This window comes from Rhipicephalus microplus, chromosome 6, assembly GCF_043290135.1.
Source record: "Rhipicephalus microplus isolate Deutch F79 chromosome 6, USDA_Rmic, whole genome shotgun sequence".
NCBI lineage: Eukaryota > Metazoa > Arthropoda > Arachnida > Ixodida > Ixodidae > Rhipicephalus > Rhipicephalus microplus.
Genome location: NC_134705.1, coordinates 176,849,709 through 176,868,458, shown reverse-complemented (window position 1 = coordinate 176,868,458; position 18,750 = coordinate 176,849,709). Strand labels below are relative to the sequence as shown.

At 46.2% G+C, this 18,750-nt stretch overlaps 1 protein-coding gene across 6 annotated transcripts in view; it reads left to right on the top strand.

Annotated features, from left to right (window-relative positions):
- Positions 1–213: 213 nt before the first annotated feature.
- The window catches only part of LOC142765682 (ras-related protein Rab-32B-like), a 30,826-nt gene continuing 12,289 nt past the window's right edge, over positions 214–18,750 (top strand). The window contains exons 1-9 of one of the 6 annotated variants that reach the window (XM_075867118.1): positions 214–443; positions 1,347–1,458; positions 2,150–2,182; positions 2,773–2,869; positions 2,944–3,000; positions 3,075–3,107; positions 4,353–4,380; positions 5,737–5,920; positions 7,819–16,938. In XM_075867118.1, coding sequence (XP_075723233.1) covers positions 1,350–1,458; positions 2,150–2,182; positions 2,773–2,869; positions 2,944–3,000; positions 3,075–3,107; positions 4,353–4,380; positions 5,737–5,920; positions 7,819–7,946 — 669 coding nt within the window. In that variant the 5' untranslated portion in view covers positions 214–443; positions 1,347–1,349 and the 3' untranslated portion in view covers positions 7,947–16,938. The other 5 variants (XM_075867119.1, XM_075867120.1, XM_075867117.1 and 2 more) reach the window with 5 other exon arrangements.

Below are 18,750 nucleotides of genomic sequence, written 5' to 3'. Positions count from 1 at the left end.
GATAAAAAAAAATACATCAAATTGTCCAACGTGGTATGGTTCTGTTACAGTAAGCTAGACGTTTAGGAACTGGAGCAATGTAAAGAAAAAGCGTGCATCGTCACCATGGTCGTCACGCTCTTTGAGCTGTCGTCATAGCTGTTGTAATCACGCCACCCAATCACAGAACATCTAACCCAATCATTTGAGCGAGTGCGATTCCTATTGGCCCTTGGTCGCCAGGTGACTCACGAGAACGCTGAGACACGTGTGTGTGTCGTTGTGTGTAGCAGCAGCAGGTAGCAGTGTATGTGTGTTTGTGAGCGCGCATTCTTTAGCGCATAAAGGAGTCAATAAAGCGCGTGGAAGTGGCACGATGCGGCTACGGGTATTGGATTTAGTCACTGCAACCGGTCTTCTCCGATAAACGCCGTTTCTTTTTCTCATGGATCCTCGCCGCCAAGGTAAAAATCTTTTTCCTCGTGTTCGCTCGCGAAAATGTCGATCGTATTGTTGTTGTCAGGTCCCAGAAGGAGGCGCATTCCTAAGAAATAGCGGGAGATTATTGCGGCACTTTTCAAAACTTTCTGATCACGGCCACGCTGGCACCCTTGAGAAACCGTACTTTCGCTGCGAGCGTAGGCTGATATTGAAGTCTGATTATCGCTATCAAACCGCGTTATCTCGCATCGCCTGTCTTTCCTGCCCCATCATTTCACCGTCGGGATCTCTCCTGGCCAGTTGATGACTGTCTCTGCATTTTTAAGCGCAATCCTGCGGTATGCTTCTACTAGGAGTACCTCTCGTGACTGGTTCCAGCGTTGTTTTTCTTGCGAAACTAGTTTAATTGGCACTTAGGTGGTTTCCAGCTGTGCGGTTGCTCGGCTTTCCTTTTCCCTTCCTCTTACGAAGTGCTGAATGAGGGCCCGTAATACTTAATACTCCGCGTTTGTTTAAATCTTTTCCTAGTTCTACGCTACAAATTTTCTCGTGCATTGCCTGTCGCGCGCGGCGGCTAAGTTAGATCGAGGTCGTCGGCTTGATTCTTGTTTCGGTTGCATAACTTTAATCGGAACGTTGTGCTACAAACTTGGCGCATCGCGGATGGCGATAAAAAACAGCTCGATGCCCTCCACTATCGTGTGCTCTAGCTTAGAATTGCGATTGAAACCACAGGATTCAATAATTGCATACACTTGTCGCGCTGTGCGCCTTCGATCGCGATCGAAAATGTACCGTTTGGCCGATGTGCAAAGCTGTCCGCATGAAGTGTTCTAAATTGATGTTATAATTTGGGCGTCGTTGTGAAGGTGTCCATTGTTCACATTTGTTTACATTCATCTTTTTTTTTTTTTTCCCCTGTTCAGAACATGTCATCTCTGAAAGAAGCGAACAGGCAGAGCGGATCGTTTGACTCTACGAAGTATGACATTGAAGACCTCCTGTTCAAAGTGCTTGTCATTGGCGACTTCGGTGTTGGTAAGCCAGGTTCAGTTTTTTTTTTTAAATATTGCATTGCGGATTAATTTTTGTACTGTGGGCCTAGTTCTGCACCGAACTACACCAGCTTATGTTCTGCATTAACTGGTACAGTAGTTGCCAATGCAAGCGACATTATCAAAGTTCGCGATGGTAGAACAGTTAATGAGACAAGACAAGTTCTATTGAGGGCAAGTGACTCCAAAGTCATGTTACGTCTGACCATTTTACGCGCACGTGGCGCAATAAGATATGCTTGCAGCAGCTAAACTGTATCGCTCTAATCAATATAATCGATAAACCTTTATTTCTATGTTGTGCAGTTCTCAGTGTGTGAAGGTAGCCTATGTGCTGGTAAAAAAAAAAAGAATTGTATGAATTCCATCAATGTGGATCGTACAAATTCTGTTTGCAGCTTTTCTCGCTTATTTCACTTTTTCTGCGTACCTGTTCAGTTGTGTAGATAACGAAGATGTGCAAAGGCTTCTCTTGGCTTAATTATTTGTCGTTGACTGACAGAAATCTGGCCACTCGACCGGTTTTCAGCATAGTGTTATTTATGGCGCACTATGATTGTATTATGTAAGTTTTTGCATAATTTTAAAACACGGATGGGCTCTTTATTTGCAGACGATTGTATTCAATGAACTGCATGGTACTCTATCTGTAACCTATTGTTCGTTTATTACAGGAAAGACATCATTAATCCGGCGTTATACAGAAGGTACGTATGCCTCGAGAATTTTTCATTCTGTCTATTTGGAGTATGAGCCCCCAACTACACGTGGTATTCTAGGTGTTGCCTAATTATGCGTGTTTGTAATTCATTGCTTATGCCCTCGTACTCGCCATAGTGCATTGGTACTGGAATACTTAGCACAAGGTTGTTATTTTGTTATTGCTAGCCATGGCGGCTCAAAATACTCTGATCTTAAGCTGCCGATCCAGGAATCCTAGTTGGTCAAAACTAATCTGCAATATTTCCTTGCAGTATCACTTATGGCACGAGTTGTACAGTCTGGTTCACCGTTAAAGGGAACGCTTGCATGCACAGCATGTTGCAGGGCATGTGATGGCTCTGTTTCCGAATTGTGTGTCAGCTCTGTGTCATGTGCTGAACAGCTACACTGGCCACGCACTTTTTCAGCGTGAAATGGTTTGTCAGTTTTTGAGAAAATTATTTGCAGTAACGGTATGGTATAAAAAGGAATAGATGCGTTGTTGCTCTTCTTACTCTACACCTTCCGATCTGAATGTTTCCGATTACATCGCGCCTTCTTATCCAAGCGCATTTCACTCTGGTCTCGTTGGCAGGTGTGTTCAATCCGGCCTACAAGATCACCATCGGTGTGGACTTTTCTCTAAAGCACCTCGTCTATAATGGCAATAAGCACATAACCCTACAGCTGTGGTGGGTATCGGTTGCAGCGAACGACTCGGAAGCGAGCTCTCGATCGCTGAATGTGGCTCTTTCTTCTGCACTAGGGACATCGCTGGACATGAACGCTTTGGATACATGACACGGGTGTACTACAAGTACGCGTAAGTGTGACTGTTTACTTCTCAATATGAGATCTTCGTGATTGCCCTCTCATATCTCTATTCTTTCTCTTTAGCACTGCTGCTGTGATCGTCTACGACTTGTCAAGGTAAGCTTACAGGCCATACGTCGCATCTTGTGCTCTGTCCATAGGCGTGCACATGGGGCGCACTAAGCCATACATTGACATGAATCAGAGGGGGCACTATGACAAACCTTTGCCCCACCCTAAAGGGAAGTGCTGCACATGCTTATGGTTCTGCCTTTTGAAGTGCGAAGCTTCTTCTAAAAACTACAGTACTAAGAAATCATGGTTTCCACAATGTTTATCTGGTCGCAAACTCGGGAGCGGATAAGTGCCACGGGCACACTGATGAAGAGCACACAGCAACTATGAAGGTGGATAGACAAATAAATGATAACGATTACAATAGTGTACGGATGAGGAAGAAGCGCATAATAAATGCATACAATAGCACTGCAATCGTGCAAGGACAAACGTGCTTGAAATTGTGGAAGTACACATCAAGAATGCATGCTTTGAGAATGCTTATTCAATTGTTAGTTTCTCTTTTTTTTTACTACTTACAAATAGTTTAAAATTCTCTGGTTGTAGAAAGCACTGTTGTTATTCTTGAGATAAATCACCATCACCAGCGTGAGAAGAATAAACTGGCCATAATGAACAAATTTTACTGATTAATGTTTTAAGTAATTACCTTGAAATACATATTGCATTCTATGAACTTTTTTTGGGAAGGATATACTTTTCAATGGATTCTAGGTATTACACCAGTTCCGAAACACGCACCATAAAACTTGTTGTAAAAATGTACTCCTCCACTTCATTTAACAAAACTATTGTTTTATGCACTATAAAACTAAAAGAACTTAAATGATTAATGAATATCTTGAAACTTCTGCAACTTTTTCAATTTTTTAGAAGTGTTATGTTGAGAACTCATTGTAATTTGTGAATTCTAGTTTGTGTGGTTGGGCAAGTCTTGTTGATATGTTGGATGATGCATTTTGATGTGCGCACATGTAATTCTTCCGTCTACGAGTAGCTCATTTCAAGGAAAGGAATGAGCTGTCTGTCACATGCGATAACAAAAATATTACATGGGATTCTTGGCAGTTGTTAGCACATCACATACATGATGCAGTAAAAAAATAATAATAATAATTGCAGCACTTTTCTGGGAATCTTCCAGCACTGTACAGACACTATTGCGCAAAGCAAGCAACTTCCACGTGTCGTGTTAACATGAGTTAAACATTCTACCTTTTTATGGCGCAGCTGCTTTAGCTTGACAGTGACGTTAGTATATTCCTTTTTTTTCTTCTTTTTCAGGCCAGCGACCCTTCACTCTGTGCTGAAGGTTTGTACTTCCTTTTATCGCTGCTACGTGCAGACGGATTGGCCACAGCTGTTGCTGGTTCGTTTTAACTCCAGATTGACGGATAGCGGGCGCCTTTATTTTTGCTTGTATATCCAGTACACCTACATGGAATGCTGTTGGTATCGTACACTGGTGCCGTTATTAGATGAGCCGCACGTTTAAAGTTGTTTCAGTGCATGGCCGATCTGTCTGCTCTTGTGAATGTAATAGGTCACTGATGTTTTAAGGAGAAATTAAAGAGAAATAAATTAGCTTGTACACATAAAGTATACTCTGGAAACATTTGCGATATTAATTGGGCCACCATAGGTTTATTAAAAGATTAGAAAAACAATGTTGAAAGTTTCACTTTTAAATGTTCTGCTGAAATCTCGGATGGTAGCATGGGGCATTTTGAAGGGACCCTGCAACACTTTTTGAGCAAGTCAGATGACGCTGCAGATCGGTAGTAGGTGCTTCCAAGAACACGTGAGCCAAATATAGCGTTCTGCAATTCAGAATAAATTCACGAAGTCGACTAGAAATTGCTTTCTCTTTTCTCAACAAATGACGGAAGAAGCTCAAAATTTGCTCGTGGCAGTCGTATCAGCCATTGGCTGATTTAAGCATGGCACACACTGTCGTTACAGGGATTGCAGCGGGAGGCCGCGACTTGTGCGCATGGGATTGCACTGAAAAATCATGTATTCGAAGAAAAGAAGAGAGAAAGAGTGCTCGAGGTTATGAGGCGCGCGTGATGCATTTTCTTTACTCGTGCCGTCCCTACCTGCTTAGCTTCCAGCACAGAACGCAATTGCAAAGTGCGATAAATCTTTGTAACTCCACTCGCACCGGATGGATCCCCGAAATTTTTGTGGTAGTGAATTCGTGATGCAGTAAGCTCTTTTGGTGAATTAATTTCATGTCTACTTGAGAAAGTGTTGCAGGGCCCCTTTGAAGCTTACTTTGTCCACACTGCCCCAATTTTCTGAAACTTGAGTCTCTGGCCCTACCAAAGAACAATGTATTTCATTTTTACAAATATTAATGATGTAGGTTCAAATTAACGCTGTCAAAATCTATCCCGCCACGGCAACTGGTGCAGCCACTCTAAAGTGGCGCTGCCACCCGCATTTACTTTTTTTTGTCTTTTCTTACTTGCCAAGCGTTTTGCAGCATTCGTGACGTTTTTGTAACCTGGAAGAGTAATTTATGAATATGAAAGAAATAATTTTTTGTGTCTTTTGAATGATGCGGCCTTTTGTCTAAGGCAGCTGCAGCCTTGTCCTGTACCAAACTAAGAAAAGTGAACAAAGTTGGCCGATAGTAGAGTCACGTAGTGCCTTTGCCACGCAGTGGAAGGCCGACCTCGCTGCCAAGGTGGAGCTGCCAAACGGACGGCCCCTGCCCGTGCTACTGGTGGCCAACAAGTGCGACCTGGGCTCCCAGCCGCCCAATGCCCGCTTTCTCAGCAACTTCTGCCAGGAGCATGGCTTCGCCGGGTGGTTCCCTACCTCGGCCAAGGAGGACATCAACATAAGTGAGCAAAAACTGCGGCAGTCGTGCACCATTAGGTGGGGAGACCGACAAAACCGTAGAGCTAATGGCGTTACCCTCCTGTATTCCCTCCTCTCCACCTTCACCTCCCTTTTCCTCCCCTTGCTCCTTTAGATGTAGGCAAAATGCTGGAGGCTCGTCTACTCTGTTGTGTCGAGGCGCTTCAAGGAACTGACACGGTTGAAATTTCCGGAACCATCGACTATGGCGTCCATCTTAATCATCTTTGGTTTTGGGACGTTAAGCGCTCGCATCACTCTTGCTCACCCTCGCTTTCCTTCCCCTCTTTGTATCCTATGCATGGCTGCGCTAAGCTTGTCGTCTCGTTTTTCTTCTCCTTGCTTTCATTTTCCCACCTCCTAGCTATGCCTTTTTTGTGTTGCTCTGGTATGCGTTCTTTCCCTCTTTCTGTCTTCGATTCTGTTTTTTAACCTCTATTTCGGTCTTGCTCTCTGTTTTTTCTTTATTTCTTTCACTCTGATTTCTTTCACTCTGTACTCGTTCTCCCGCCCATCCGAGTTACTGCATCCCACCCCGTACAAATAGGCACACATGTTCTGGGAGTGAAGCAGTACGTGCAGAAGTACAATGAGAGAGAGCGTGCAGTTCATGATGATGATAGCTTTGCTCATCCACATAATGGGGTTCCTCTGAGCAGGAACAGCTCTGCAGTTACAAAGAAGGAAGTGGAAGTTAGGATGACGCCGTTGCAGTGCGATCCGTAGGCGCTTGCCGGGTTCTCCGTTAGTGGTGGGAGATAATGTTTTCCCGCGACAGCTCTTGTGTCCTTTGATGGGTCGCAACTCTTTTTGACAGAAGTAGGCTGGCCCACGTTGGGCCTAGCCACACCTTCCAGATTCGCTTGGCAGTAGTGTCCAATGGGGAACCACTCACATGATCTCTTGGAAAGCTCCCCATAGTTTTTGGGATACTGCAACTAGAACATTGCTAGACAAGGAATTGTGATAGAAAGACAGAGGAGGGTGCTGAAACCCCTTGTTTATTGCTGGCAAATGCAGTATGTGCAGAAGCTTCATGCTCGGGAACAACAAGAAACAGTATCTGCGCAGAGATAAAAAGGAAGTCATATGTTGCATGCATCGGCGAAACTGGATGTCGTCTTTTTGTACAGATAACTCGATTTCACAGCTATGCAAGAGGCATTACGAAGTGTGCAGTATCAGGAAGTTTGTGGCATCTGTATCTACATACAGTGAACTCTCAGTGCATGGAAATCTGTTGAATGAGACAGCTGTTTAAATGGAGCAAGTGCCTCTGATATGCTTGTTTTCATACTTGCCTTCTGCACCTATATTTTATCTCTCGGTAAACGGAACTCCTGTTAAAAAGAATATATTTCCCTGGTCCCTGCAGGTTTTGTTTAATGAGAGTCTACTCTATATACTGATGTGTTTGGAGTTCTGCCCAGAGGACCGGAGCCAGCCAGAGTCTCGGGAAGATATCGAGGAGAGGAGCAGGGAGCTGTGAACAGTAACTTTTAATTACAATATTTACAGGTAGCGTATTACATGATGGTGGTAGCATCACGGTAGCTCTCGACGGAAGCATGATGGGAGCTTGAGAGAGTTTGTCAGGAGCACCTCCGCGCTCGCATTTTATGTCCTGGCCTTCCCAGGATTCCCTGCAGGAAAAAAAACAAAAACAATGGAGGCCAGGACAGTCCAATGAAGTTTGTCATCTTCACCTCCGCCCCCGAAAGGGGAAAGTGAAACGCCGCCTCCTTCTCAACCCACGAAATGGGGAAAAGGCATGCCCAGTTCAGCCCAATTCGAGGGAGAAAACACTGCACATCGCACACGACGCAGCACAGTACGAAGACATCGAGTTTTACATGGAAGTCAATTTCGCAATCTATTGCAGTGATGGCTATGCGGCGCCAGGCAGACCACAAATTGTGGAAACAGCGGCATCAAGACGCCACGGAGAACGTGGGAAATGCATCCGCAGACGTTTCTCAAACGCTGGGCCCTTTGCCCGGGGCACCTTGACGACAAAGCAAACCACCTCGACGGCCAGCAACGCTTCCTAACTCGTCAGTCGGTCAGGCGTGTCCAAAGGGTTTTACGAGGGGCGCCGACGACCTGAGATAACTAGAAGATCTGTTTCTCTTTTGGCGCCACTCTTCCTGCATCTCTGGGAGCGCTGAATTGGAAGAAATCGGGGTAGGCTCAGCCGCAGCATCTCATGCGTCAAAGTGGCGTCAAGCCCGGCAGGCCGATCATAACAGCCCGTTCGCCACCACAGAAGGTCTCGAAGGGATTGCAGCACCAAAGCACTCCGCAGAGATTGTAGATCGGCTCCGTTGTAGACGTTGATGCAGCCTGTACCAATCTCTGGACCTGAGCCATGGCTAGCAAACGCAAGAAACAAACAACGCAAGACTCGAGGCACAACGAACAGAGAGCACGCAGCGGACCTCGAGAAATGCCAGGTTACAGTTCTGGTAAAACTCTCTAGAAATTTACAATTGGTGCACTCACTCGTGAAAGTCAAGAATCAAATAACGAAGCCATAACAAACTCGGACCTACTACGCGCGAAAGAAATCAACAGCCTATCGTTTTGTATCATTTCCCAGACAAATTCACAGGCACGCAGGTGCTACGGGCTAAACAAAACAAAAGGAAGTAGTTAATGAATTATGCCTCTCACTGCATAAATAAAACGCAAAGTCAAGCTCGTCCGTATATCATAAAACAAACAGAGAAACAAAAAACCTCCACTACACTCATGCGCATACCAATAAGTATGCTGCAAATTACACAAGGTTTATACAGAGGCTTTTACATTTAGCCTACTTCTCTGTTAAGTCAATTTGGGTGTAAGACATACAATAAACAGAGAAACAAGAACCTTTACTACACTGCAGAAACAGAAGGTTTAAACAGAGGCTTTTACCTTCAGCCTAATTCTCTTTTAGAATCAACTTGCGCAAAACCTTTTACTCGGGTGTTCAGTTTCGCCAAATGTAAGCAAACACACAGTTCAACAAGTATCTTAATGTCTGCAGTTATGATGAGGAGGAAAATCGAGTTACAAAAATTGGCATACTCCTTGGTCATCTTCAGACATGCAAACATTAAAAACTGGATACAAGGCTTCTTGATATCCTTACACTGTCCCAAACATTATGAGGAACCCTTTGAGACAAACTCTGGGTGGACGCGCATATGACAGCTGTCGATGGGCCAGATTGCGATGGAGGTATAGCAAACCTGTCCGAATCTCTCAGTGGCAGTGGCCTTTGTTGCACGGCCCTCAAACTCCGATACAGAGGCATACCGATGGTCTCCCACGTCCCTTGTTTGCCCCCCCCCCCCCCCCCCCCCGCCAAGCGGTTACCTTTTCGCCGTGGAGGTGGATGGATTTTGTCATTTTCTAGAACGCGACTCGTTCTGCTCGGCTGTCTATTCTGCACTGAACGCGATGAGACCAGGCAGCCACTTCGACGTCCGAGTTTCTTCGCCTTTGTGACACGTTTTACGCCCAATATCGATTTCAAGGGGGCCGTCAACTTTTGATTTCCAGCCCGCTTTCTCGGGATTTCTGGCCTCCGCTCGAGACAACTTGGACCCTTCGCGTTCCCTCTATGTTTTCACCGGCGCCTTCTTTCGGGGCAGCACGAAACATTCACCGACTCAGCAGTAATACTCGGAAGCACACTGCTCAAAACTCCAGGCGGCTCAACTGGCTTATCCTCGGCATCTTTTCCAACCGTCTGCACTTTCAAAACGGCGGTACAATTGACTCTTTCTAAGCCAGCCGACTCGCCATTAGATGTCTCTCCTTGATGAAAGTCATCACCTTGCACTAATCTAAGTGCACCATCCTTTCGCGATATGCTAAGCTCCTCTCCCTCACGTGCTAAGCTAAATGCCTCATCACTTAGACTTTTACTGTCTACTTGCTTTTCATTAGCACTTTCTGCTTCCAAAACCTCATGAACAGACTCGCAGGCCATCAGAGGCGTCAGAGCTGTCGCCGATTCGTCACCGAAACAAAGGCCTCTCAAGAGAACATTCGCGTCATTCTGAGAGGGATAATGCCTGGGCAGGTTTTGGGACACGACAGTTTCTGTTGCGAGAAGTCTGAACGGTCCCTCACTCTCAACGTGGGCTAACGGCAAGCACACAGATTTATTTTGAACTAATTGTCGTGTGCACGCGCGTTCTCCTGTGGTCACCTCATTTTTCATGGAGTAGGGATCGACATCATTGAGTGCTGTGGCTGAGCCTGGTGCTACATTACACAACGTTTTATCCACAACGGACACCTGAACGTGGGGATTCAATTGTTCCAGATTATTGTTGCTGCTGTCCACAAAACAGGGAACATTCCTAGGCTTGTGGCAACCAATTGCGATGTGACTTGGCTTTTTGCAACGGTGGCATACAACCGGCTTCGTACCCTTAAACACCTTTCGTTTCTTTCAGTCTTCTCAGTGGCTCACTGTAGACGCAGACTTGGCAGGACTGCCTTTCTTTTTCACATTGGAGGGTGCTCTCTCGTTGTTTGTGTTATTTAAGGCCTGATAAGTTGCTAAAGCCAATCCTCTTTTTTCATTTATTCTTTCTTCCTCAGCCCATCGTTTGTTCTTTTCAACCTTTCCCAGCACTCATTTTCATCACTCTCCGCTCCGCATTCCTGAATAGCCTTAATCAGCTGCGACTCTCTCTCTTCTCTCCCAACCTTAATTCCCAGCTCTTCACACAGTATTAGGAGGTATGGTCTATCCAGCTTCTTTACCAACTCCATGGTATTCACGAGTAAGGACTTTCTTTCCCGCCCTGACGTTATGAAGGGAATAAGCGAAGCCTACTCGCACGGTAAAATTTACTGCCAGTTTCGAACATGAAAGCTAAAATTTAGTGAATAGCTGTAACGTATGGTAGCAGCGGTACAACGAATCCTATACGCACGGAAGATTACACACAGTATTAGAAAACTACAAAAGCTCAAACCTGGCAAAACTCAAAGAAAGTCAAGCACGCACCTTATCGTTGAGGCCCGGTCATCCCGTCGCTTCCAACCAGTTGATGTGTACCGATTGTCAGCTGCATCCCACCGCTGCCATCCAGTTGATGTAACCGGGGTTCTGCCCAGAGGACTGAAGCCAGCCAGAGTCTAGGGGAGATGTTCACGAGAGGAGCTGGGAGCTGTTGACAGTAACCTTTAGTTACAATATTTACAGGTAGCGTGTTACATGATGGTGGTAGCATCACGGTAGCTCTCGACGGAAGCATGATGGGAGCTTGAGAGAGTTTGTCAGGAGCGCCTCGGCGCTCGCATTTCATGTCCTGGCCTTCCCAGGATTCCCTGCAGGAAAAAAACAATGGAGGCCAGGATAGTCCAATGAAGTTTGTCATCTTCACCTCTGCTCCCAAAAGGGATAGGTGAAAAACTGCCTCCTTCTCAACCCATGAAAAAGGGAAGAGGCATACCCAGTTCAGGCCAATTCGAGGGAAAAAATGCTCCACACCGCGCATGACACAGCACAGCACGAAGACGTTGAGTCTTACATGGAAGTAAATTTCGCAGACTGTTGCAGTGATGGCTATGCAGCGCCAGGCAGACCATAAATTGTGGGAACAGTAGCATTAAGGCGCCACGGAAAACGTGGGAAATGCATCCGCAGATGGTTCTCAGACACTGTGCCCTTTGCCCGGAGCACCTTGACAACAAAGCGAACCGCCTCGACGGCCAAGAACTCTTCCTAATCCGTCAGTCGGTCAGGCGTGTCCATAGGGTTTCAAGAGGGGCGCCGATGACCTTGGGTGACTAGAAGAACGATTTCTCTGTTGGCGCCGCTCTTGGTGCATTTCTAAGAGCGCTGACTCGGAAGAAATCAGGGTAGGCTCAGCCACAATGTCTCGTGCTTCAAAGCGGCGTCAAGCCAGGCAGGCCAATCATAACAATATTCATACAGATATTTTGCACCCACATATACTGAACTTCTAGCTTTACATAAACCTGTAATTTATCACCGTAAAATTTTTACAACAATTTGTAAGTTTATATCGAAGGGTACTTTTACCCACCATTGGACATGATATCTAGCACTGCATTTCGAATGAATGGCCTCAAATTTCCGTGAAGCTTTCTCCCACCGACGGCACCTGACTGTTTCGGTAAGTGCTGCCGAGCAAGATGCTAGACATCTGGGACAGCACAGTTCGTGGGGCAAAATGCACAAAGTGTGTGAGAGCATTCTTCCCGCAGCCAACTTAGGTAGCTCGCCAAAGTTCCAGCCCTTTGTGATTGACAATGTGAAGACACTGCACTGCTTCAAAAACTGCATCTCCCCGTCTGCTACGCTTTTAAAGGGCCTGTAAACTAGTTCTGACATTCTTTAGACCCCCCCGCCCCCCCTAAGAAGCTCACTAATTCAAACAGCAGATTGGGACAATCACATTTTGCTAGTATTACAGCGATGCTCAGACCCTCTATTTCGAAAAACGATTCTCGTGCTTCTTTCCTAGACGATAGTTATAGCGCGAGAACAAAACGACGACACACAGACAAGAAGGACACGAAAGACACGAGCGCTAACTTCCAACTGAGTTTATTGCGCAGAGCACGAAAATATATAGAGGAGACAGTGACCATGGCACAAGAGCAGAACATGAGTAAGAAAACCAAAAACAAACAGCACAAATACAAAGGCACTGAAAAACAGCAAAGAAAAGCCTAGAAGAAACCGAACCAGAAAGGTAAAGCTACCTGCCCGCACCGAATCCTTCGAGGAACCTGCGTTCCTTCTCGGACTAAGCCACGGAGGGCTTGCTAATCCAAGGCACCTGTTCGCGTTACCTGCCCGCACCGAATCCTTCGAGGAACCTGCGCTCCTTCTCGGACAAGGCCACGGAGGGCTTGCTAACACAAGGCACCTGTTCGCGTGCCATCTGCGCAGCCTCGACAATGACCCGGGTGCTTACATCTCTGTGTTTGTACAACGTCGCTGTTTCCTCGAAGAGGGGAACACACTTGCACTCAGTGCAGTGCTGGGCAAGAAAACCATCTTTCCCGTTTTTAACATTGTTCGCGTGCTCTCTAAGCCGATCGTTCAGACACCTTCCGGTCGTTCCGACATAACAAGCACCGCATGAAAGGGGGGTCCTATAGACGACTTCCCGGGAGCAGGCTGCATACCTGTTTCGATGTTGAACTCTGCAATCTGTTGATGATTTTGTTTTCAGGGGGTTGGTAGATTTGGTGAGGCTGATTAATTTGAACGGTGCTGAGAACAGGACACGAACTCCAACACGTTTTCCGATTTTTTTGAGCCTATGTGATTGATATCTGGTGTATGTAAGGAATCACGGCTATCCTTTCACGTTCTGTATCCGTGTTGATCAGATTCTGTCGCGTCCTCTGCTCCGCCTTCATAGTCCGCAGGATCGTCTCCGCAACAGACGCGATAAACGCCTCGGGGAAGCCTGAAGCCTTAAGGCGGGAAACTTGCGCTTTGAAGCTCGCAGAGATATTGTGGGCGCAAGATTTATTTAAAGCATTCTCAAGGCAGGTTCGTGCTATGCCTCGCTTAACTATCTTACTGTGAGCAGAAGAAAAGGGGAGTAGAGGTTTCTGCGCACGTGGTTCATAACACCAACAGATGTGCTGTGGGCTAAAAACCAGATTTAAATCCAAGAAGCGTAATTTGTCATTATCGAGCATTTCATGTGTCACCACAAGAGGCTGCAAACAATTTTCGAACACGCCTATAGTTTGAGTGGCCAACGAGTGAAACATAGAAGACTTACAATTTAGAATAACCAAGAAATCATCCACGTATCTAAAAATTTTGACGACATGCGAGCCTTCTAACTTTTCCTGCAGTTTTTTGCCAAATGTTGTGTCGTGCCGTCAGATAAGGAGAGTGGTTTCGCCGTTCTTCCTAATAGCTTGTACCTGGAAAAGGCGGTCACAGCTATCGAATCTGTTTTCAAATGTTGTACCGACATTCGTCTAGATAGGGTAAAAACGCAGGCCAGGGAAATGTGTCGTAAACTAGAGTTAAAACAGTTAGCACAGCACATTAGCAAAAGTGACAAAAATGGGCTCAGCATGTTTTTTTCTGCCAAAACACATAAGGTTGACATGCCTTTCCGTGTCATTGTGACAGAAAGTGGTACGTGGCAAAAGCAACTCGGCTTGTTTATTCAGACCCATCTTAAGTGTCTAAAGATTGACGACCCATTTGTGATCAAAAACTCGCAGGCTCTGATAGAATTTTTCAAACAGTCAAATCAATCTAATCTTTTCGGTTTTTCAATTGACATAAAGGACCTATACTACTCGGTGCCTCACGATGAGGTACTAGAATGTATAAGGGATAACATAGAAATTTTCGGGGAATTGAACTTCCAATTAAAAACTGGCATTAGTTCGCGGAATTTTCTTGACCTGGTTTTGCTGTATCTTACGTCTACATTCGTTCAATGGAATGATCGCATTTATCTGCAGAAAAAGGGTGTTTCAATTGGTTCATGCATAGCACCTCTACTCAGTGATCTTCTATTGGCAAAAATGGGCAAAAAACTGCAGGAAAAGTTAGAAGGCTCGCATGTCGTCAAAATTTTTAGATACGTGGATGATTTCTTGGTTATTTTGGTTTCTTGGTCTTGCGCCCACAATATCTCTGCGAGCTTCAAAGCGCAAGTTTCCCGCCTTAAGGCTTCAGGCTTCCCCGAGGCGTTTATCGCGTCTGTTGCGGAGACGATCCTGCGGACTATGAAGGCGGAGCAGAGGACGCGACAGAATCTGATCAACACGGATACAGAACGTGAAAGGATAGCCGTGATTCCTTACATACACCAGATATCAATCACATAGGCTCAAAAAAATCGGAAAACGCGTTGGAGTTCGTGTCCTGTTCTCAGCACCGTTCAAATTAATCAGCCTCACCAAATCTACCAACCCCCTGAAAACAAAATCATCAACAGATTGCAGAGTTCAACATCGAAACAGGTATGCAGCCTGCTCCCGGGAAGTCGTCTATAGGACCCCCCTTTCATGCGGTGCTTGTTATGTCGGAACGACCGGAAGGTGTCTGAACGATCGGCTTAGAGAGCACGCGAACAATGTTAAAAACGGGAAAGATGGTTTTCTTGCCCAGCACTGCACTGAGTGCAAGTGTGTTCCCCTCTTCGAGGAAACAGCGACGTTGTACAAACACAGAGATGTAAGCACCCGGGTCATTGTCGAGGCTGCGCAGATGGCACGCGAACAGGTGCCTTGTGTTAGCAAGCCCTCCGTGGCCTTGTCCGAGAAGGAGCGCAGGTTCCTCGAAGGATTCGGTGCGGGCAGGTAACGCGAACAGGTGCCTTGGATTAGCAAGCCCTCCGTGGCTTAGTCCGAGAAGGAATGCAGGTTCCTCGAAGGATTCGGTGCGGGCAGGTAGCTTTACCTTTCTGGTTCGGTTTCTTCTAGGCTTTTCTTTGCTGTTTTTCAGTGCCTTTGTATTTGTGCTGTTTGTTTTTGGTTTTCTTACTCATGTTCTGCTCTTGTGCCATGGTCACTGTCTCCTCTATATATTTTCGTGCTCTGCGCAATAAACTCAGTTGGAAGTTAGCGCTCGTGTCTTTCGTGTCCTTCTTGTCTGTGTGTCGTCGTTTTGTTCTCGCGCTATAACTATCGCCATGCCATACCAACTAGCCCAAGCTGCCACACTTCTTTCCTAGACCTCCCCAATTATCCTGGTACAGTCTAATCTCGATAATTCGAACTCGAAGGGGCCCGAAAATTTGTTTGAATTAAAGGAAGTTAGAATTAAAGAAAGCTAAATAGACGGAGGGCCCACCTTGCAGTGGTGCATGTGCATTAAGCTAACAAACGAGGGGGAAGTTTCGGAAGACTTGCATTTATTCACAAATCGCAGGACATCCGTTATTAATTGACAATTCGCGTCTGCACATGTTTGCCTTGCAGAGAGTCAATAAATTTGGCACGCCGCTTGCAAAGCACTTCTACTTCTGCTTCAGTGTTCTCCTGGCAAGAGATATTGCGTGCGGCAATGTCTACCGCCGACACTCTCAAAAGACGACAACGACTGCATCTCCGCTACTACTTTCAGCCGCAGCATGGCCAGCACATGACGAGAAAAGAGGAGTGTCTCCATGCGGAGAAAAGCAGATCTGCATTTGAGAGCGAGCCAACACTCCGTGACAGCTTTCTTTTTTATTTCCTCTCTCTTCGCTCGCGGCGTTGAAAGGACAAGAGTCTACGTGGCAGGGACGGAAAAAGGAAGCGTGGCACAGGCGCGTTGCAGATCAGCATTTGAGAGAGAGCAAACATTCCGCCGCAGCCTTTTTTTCCTTTCTTCTTTTCTTTCTTCGTGCGTAGTGTTGAGGTGTCGGAGGCGCCGCCGCAAAATTGGACGTGGTGCTGAGAGCATTTTCGGAGCGCGGTATGTTAGAATAAACTGTCGCAACTACTTGCGCGTTCAGGCGTTTTCGCCCATTAGAATACACATAGCTTTGATGGGACCACAGCGTCAGTTATAATTAACTGGAAGTTCAAATTAAGTATGTTCAAATTAATGAGATTCTACTCTATATGCAGCGATGAAGCCTTGTTCATGGTCAACATTATGCACCACTAAGCTTGTCAATTAGTCCTTTGCACTACGAAACTGCTCCTTGGCCCTGTGGTGATGCAGTTTTGGCCATGCAGGGCACATTTCTGTTCTCCTGTGCTGCCCTCTACCATTTTGTAGAGCCTAAGGCTACTTGGACAATTGGCATTGCCAGAATGAAAGCCTCCGAGATGAAGAGGCATCTTCCTACTTTACTGCTTGCTGAAGGGTGCATACCTTGCCAGTGCCTCGTGCTCCTGGTACCGTGCTTCCTTCCAGCACTTCTATGACATGTGCGTTCAAGGCACAAACTTTGTGCGGTTTTGACTTCACGCCGATGACTTATTAATGACGTCGTGATACGTTGACAAAGGGGGCATAGTCACGACAAAAGGCTACATTTTTCTTCTCTGCCAGAAGAAAGTACGAAGAATGAGCGAGAAACCGAAACCTGCCAAAGTGGGTCGTTCTAAACCCTGTAAATTTCTTATTAAAGCAATAATTCACAAAGTCCTTGAAGGAGTATCATATTGTACAAGTGTGCAGTTATTATCCATTTGAAATTTTGGACCCTCGAGGTTTTTGACTGGCCCATTAATAAGAAGGCATGGATGTTGCGTCGGCTATTTCACAGAATGGCTGGCAAGCGTGAGATTCTGAACTGGGCAAGTCGAGGCGCTGCGCTTGGCTTCTTGCAGATAACTGCTTAGCCCTTCACACCACCTGCGAGCTCAAAAACATTGAGCTCAAGTTTCAGCCTGCCAACACCACAGCGCAGCTGCAGCCGCTCAACCAGGCAGTCATTAAGTGTTTCAACGTGTGTTACAGGAGGCGACTCCTTAAAGAATTTTAGTGAACCTCTGCATGGACATTGAACTCTAAGTCGACCTGCTTAGTGCCATTCAAATGACGATGGGTGCTTGGCAAAACGTGAAGGTAGAGACAGTGGCCAACTGTTTCGTGGCGGCTGAAGCCTTCGGCAGGCTTTAGGAGGTCCGAAATCTGCGAAGACTGTGAACAAGAGTGCGTGGACACTCCGTTTCAAGAGTTGTAGTCCCTACTTTTCTGGTGCTCACAGCAATGTACAAGCTGTTACAAGCCTTGCTGATGAGAAAATTGCACCTGCAGTCGCAGGGACCTAGGCTCGCAGCTCATGTGGTGACAGAGATAGTCCGGATGAGAGGTTGACCACACGCTCGTACTCCACCACTGAAGTGGCGGCAGCATTTGGCTTGACATGGAAGGAACCAGGCTGTCGCACGTACTCGGCCACGATAAGACTGAGGCCAGCATCTTTAACTCAATTTAGGAGACAGAGAAGCTGGCCAAGATACTTTTTTATTGTAAATAAAGCATTCTGTTGTGTCGAGTGTACAGAATTGGTTGTCATTCTTTAATGTCCTGATTGGTAGGTGATTGTCTGCCACAGGTAAGGTCTCTCGGCCTGTATCTCTTTATTCAGACTCGCGTTGCAGCTTAGTAACTGATGCGTGCTTCCATGGTGCAAGCAAACTGCGCAGGTGAGCGCACTTCGGAAAGTGGTGTGCCTGGAAAGCAAAAACAAGTCTTAAACCTATAGTAATCATCATAGGTGTGAGCACGAGAGGGACAGGGGGGGGGGGGTGAAAATCGGCCTCACAGATGAAAATAATGGGGAGGAGGTGTTGGGACTCGGGGGGGGGGGGGGGGGGGGGGCGCAATGCAGCCTGATACGCTAACATAGAACAGAGGGTGGGAAGGCGTGGTGACAAACCTTTATCCCCCCTCCCCAAAGGGGTACCATAGTGATCTATGGTACCACATTGGGGGGGGGGGGGGGGAATTCACGGAAAGAAGTGAAATGATTTTTGAGAGTCTTTAAAACTGGAAAAATGACCTCACCTGCATTGTCTGTGTCACTCTGCGCCTGCATGAAAACGGGCATAATTGCATACAGTAGCACCATAAATGACATAACAAGCCTTCAGTTTTTCAAAAATTCTAAACCTAAAGCCACCAGATTTACGGGTACTATGAGTGAAAACTGGCCAAAGGACGAAACCAAAACTAGCCAGCGCACCACTGTAGTAGAGCATAACAAAAGAAAGTGAGAGGAATCGGTGCTAGAAAAATATTCCATGTATTCCCACAATTGGCAGCACATGTCAGGCAAGAAAAATGATAGAAAAAGGCATGTGTTTTAAGCATAAGGGCAATGACGTACATGTACGTCTTTGACTC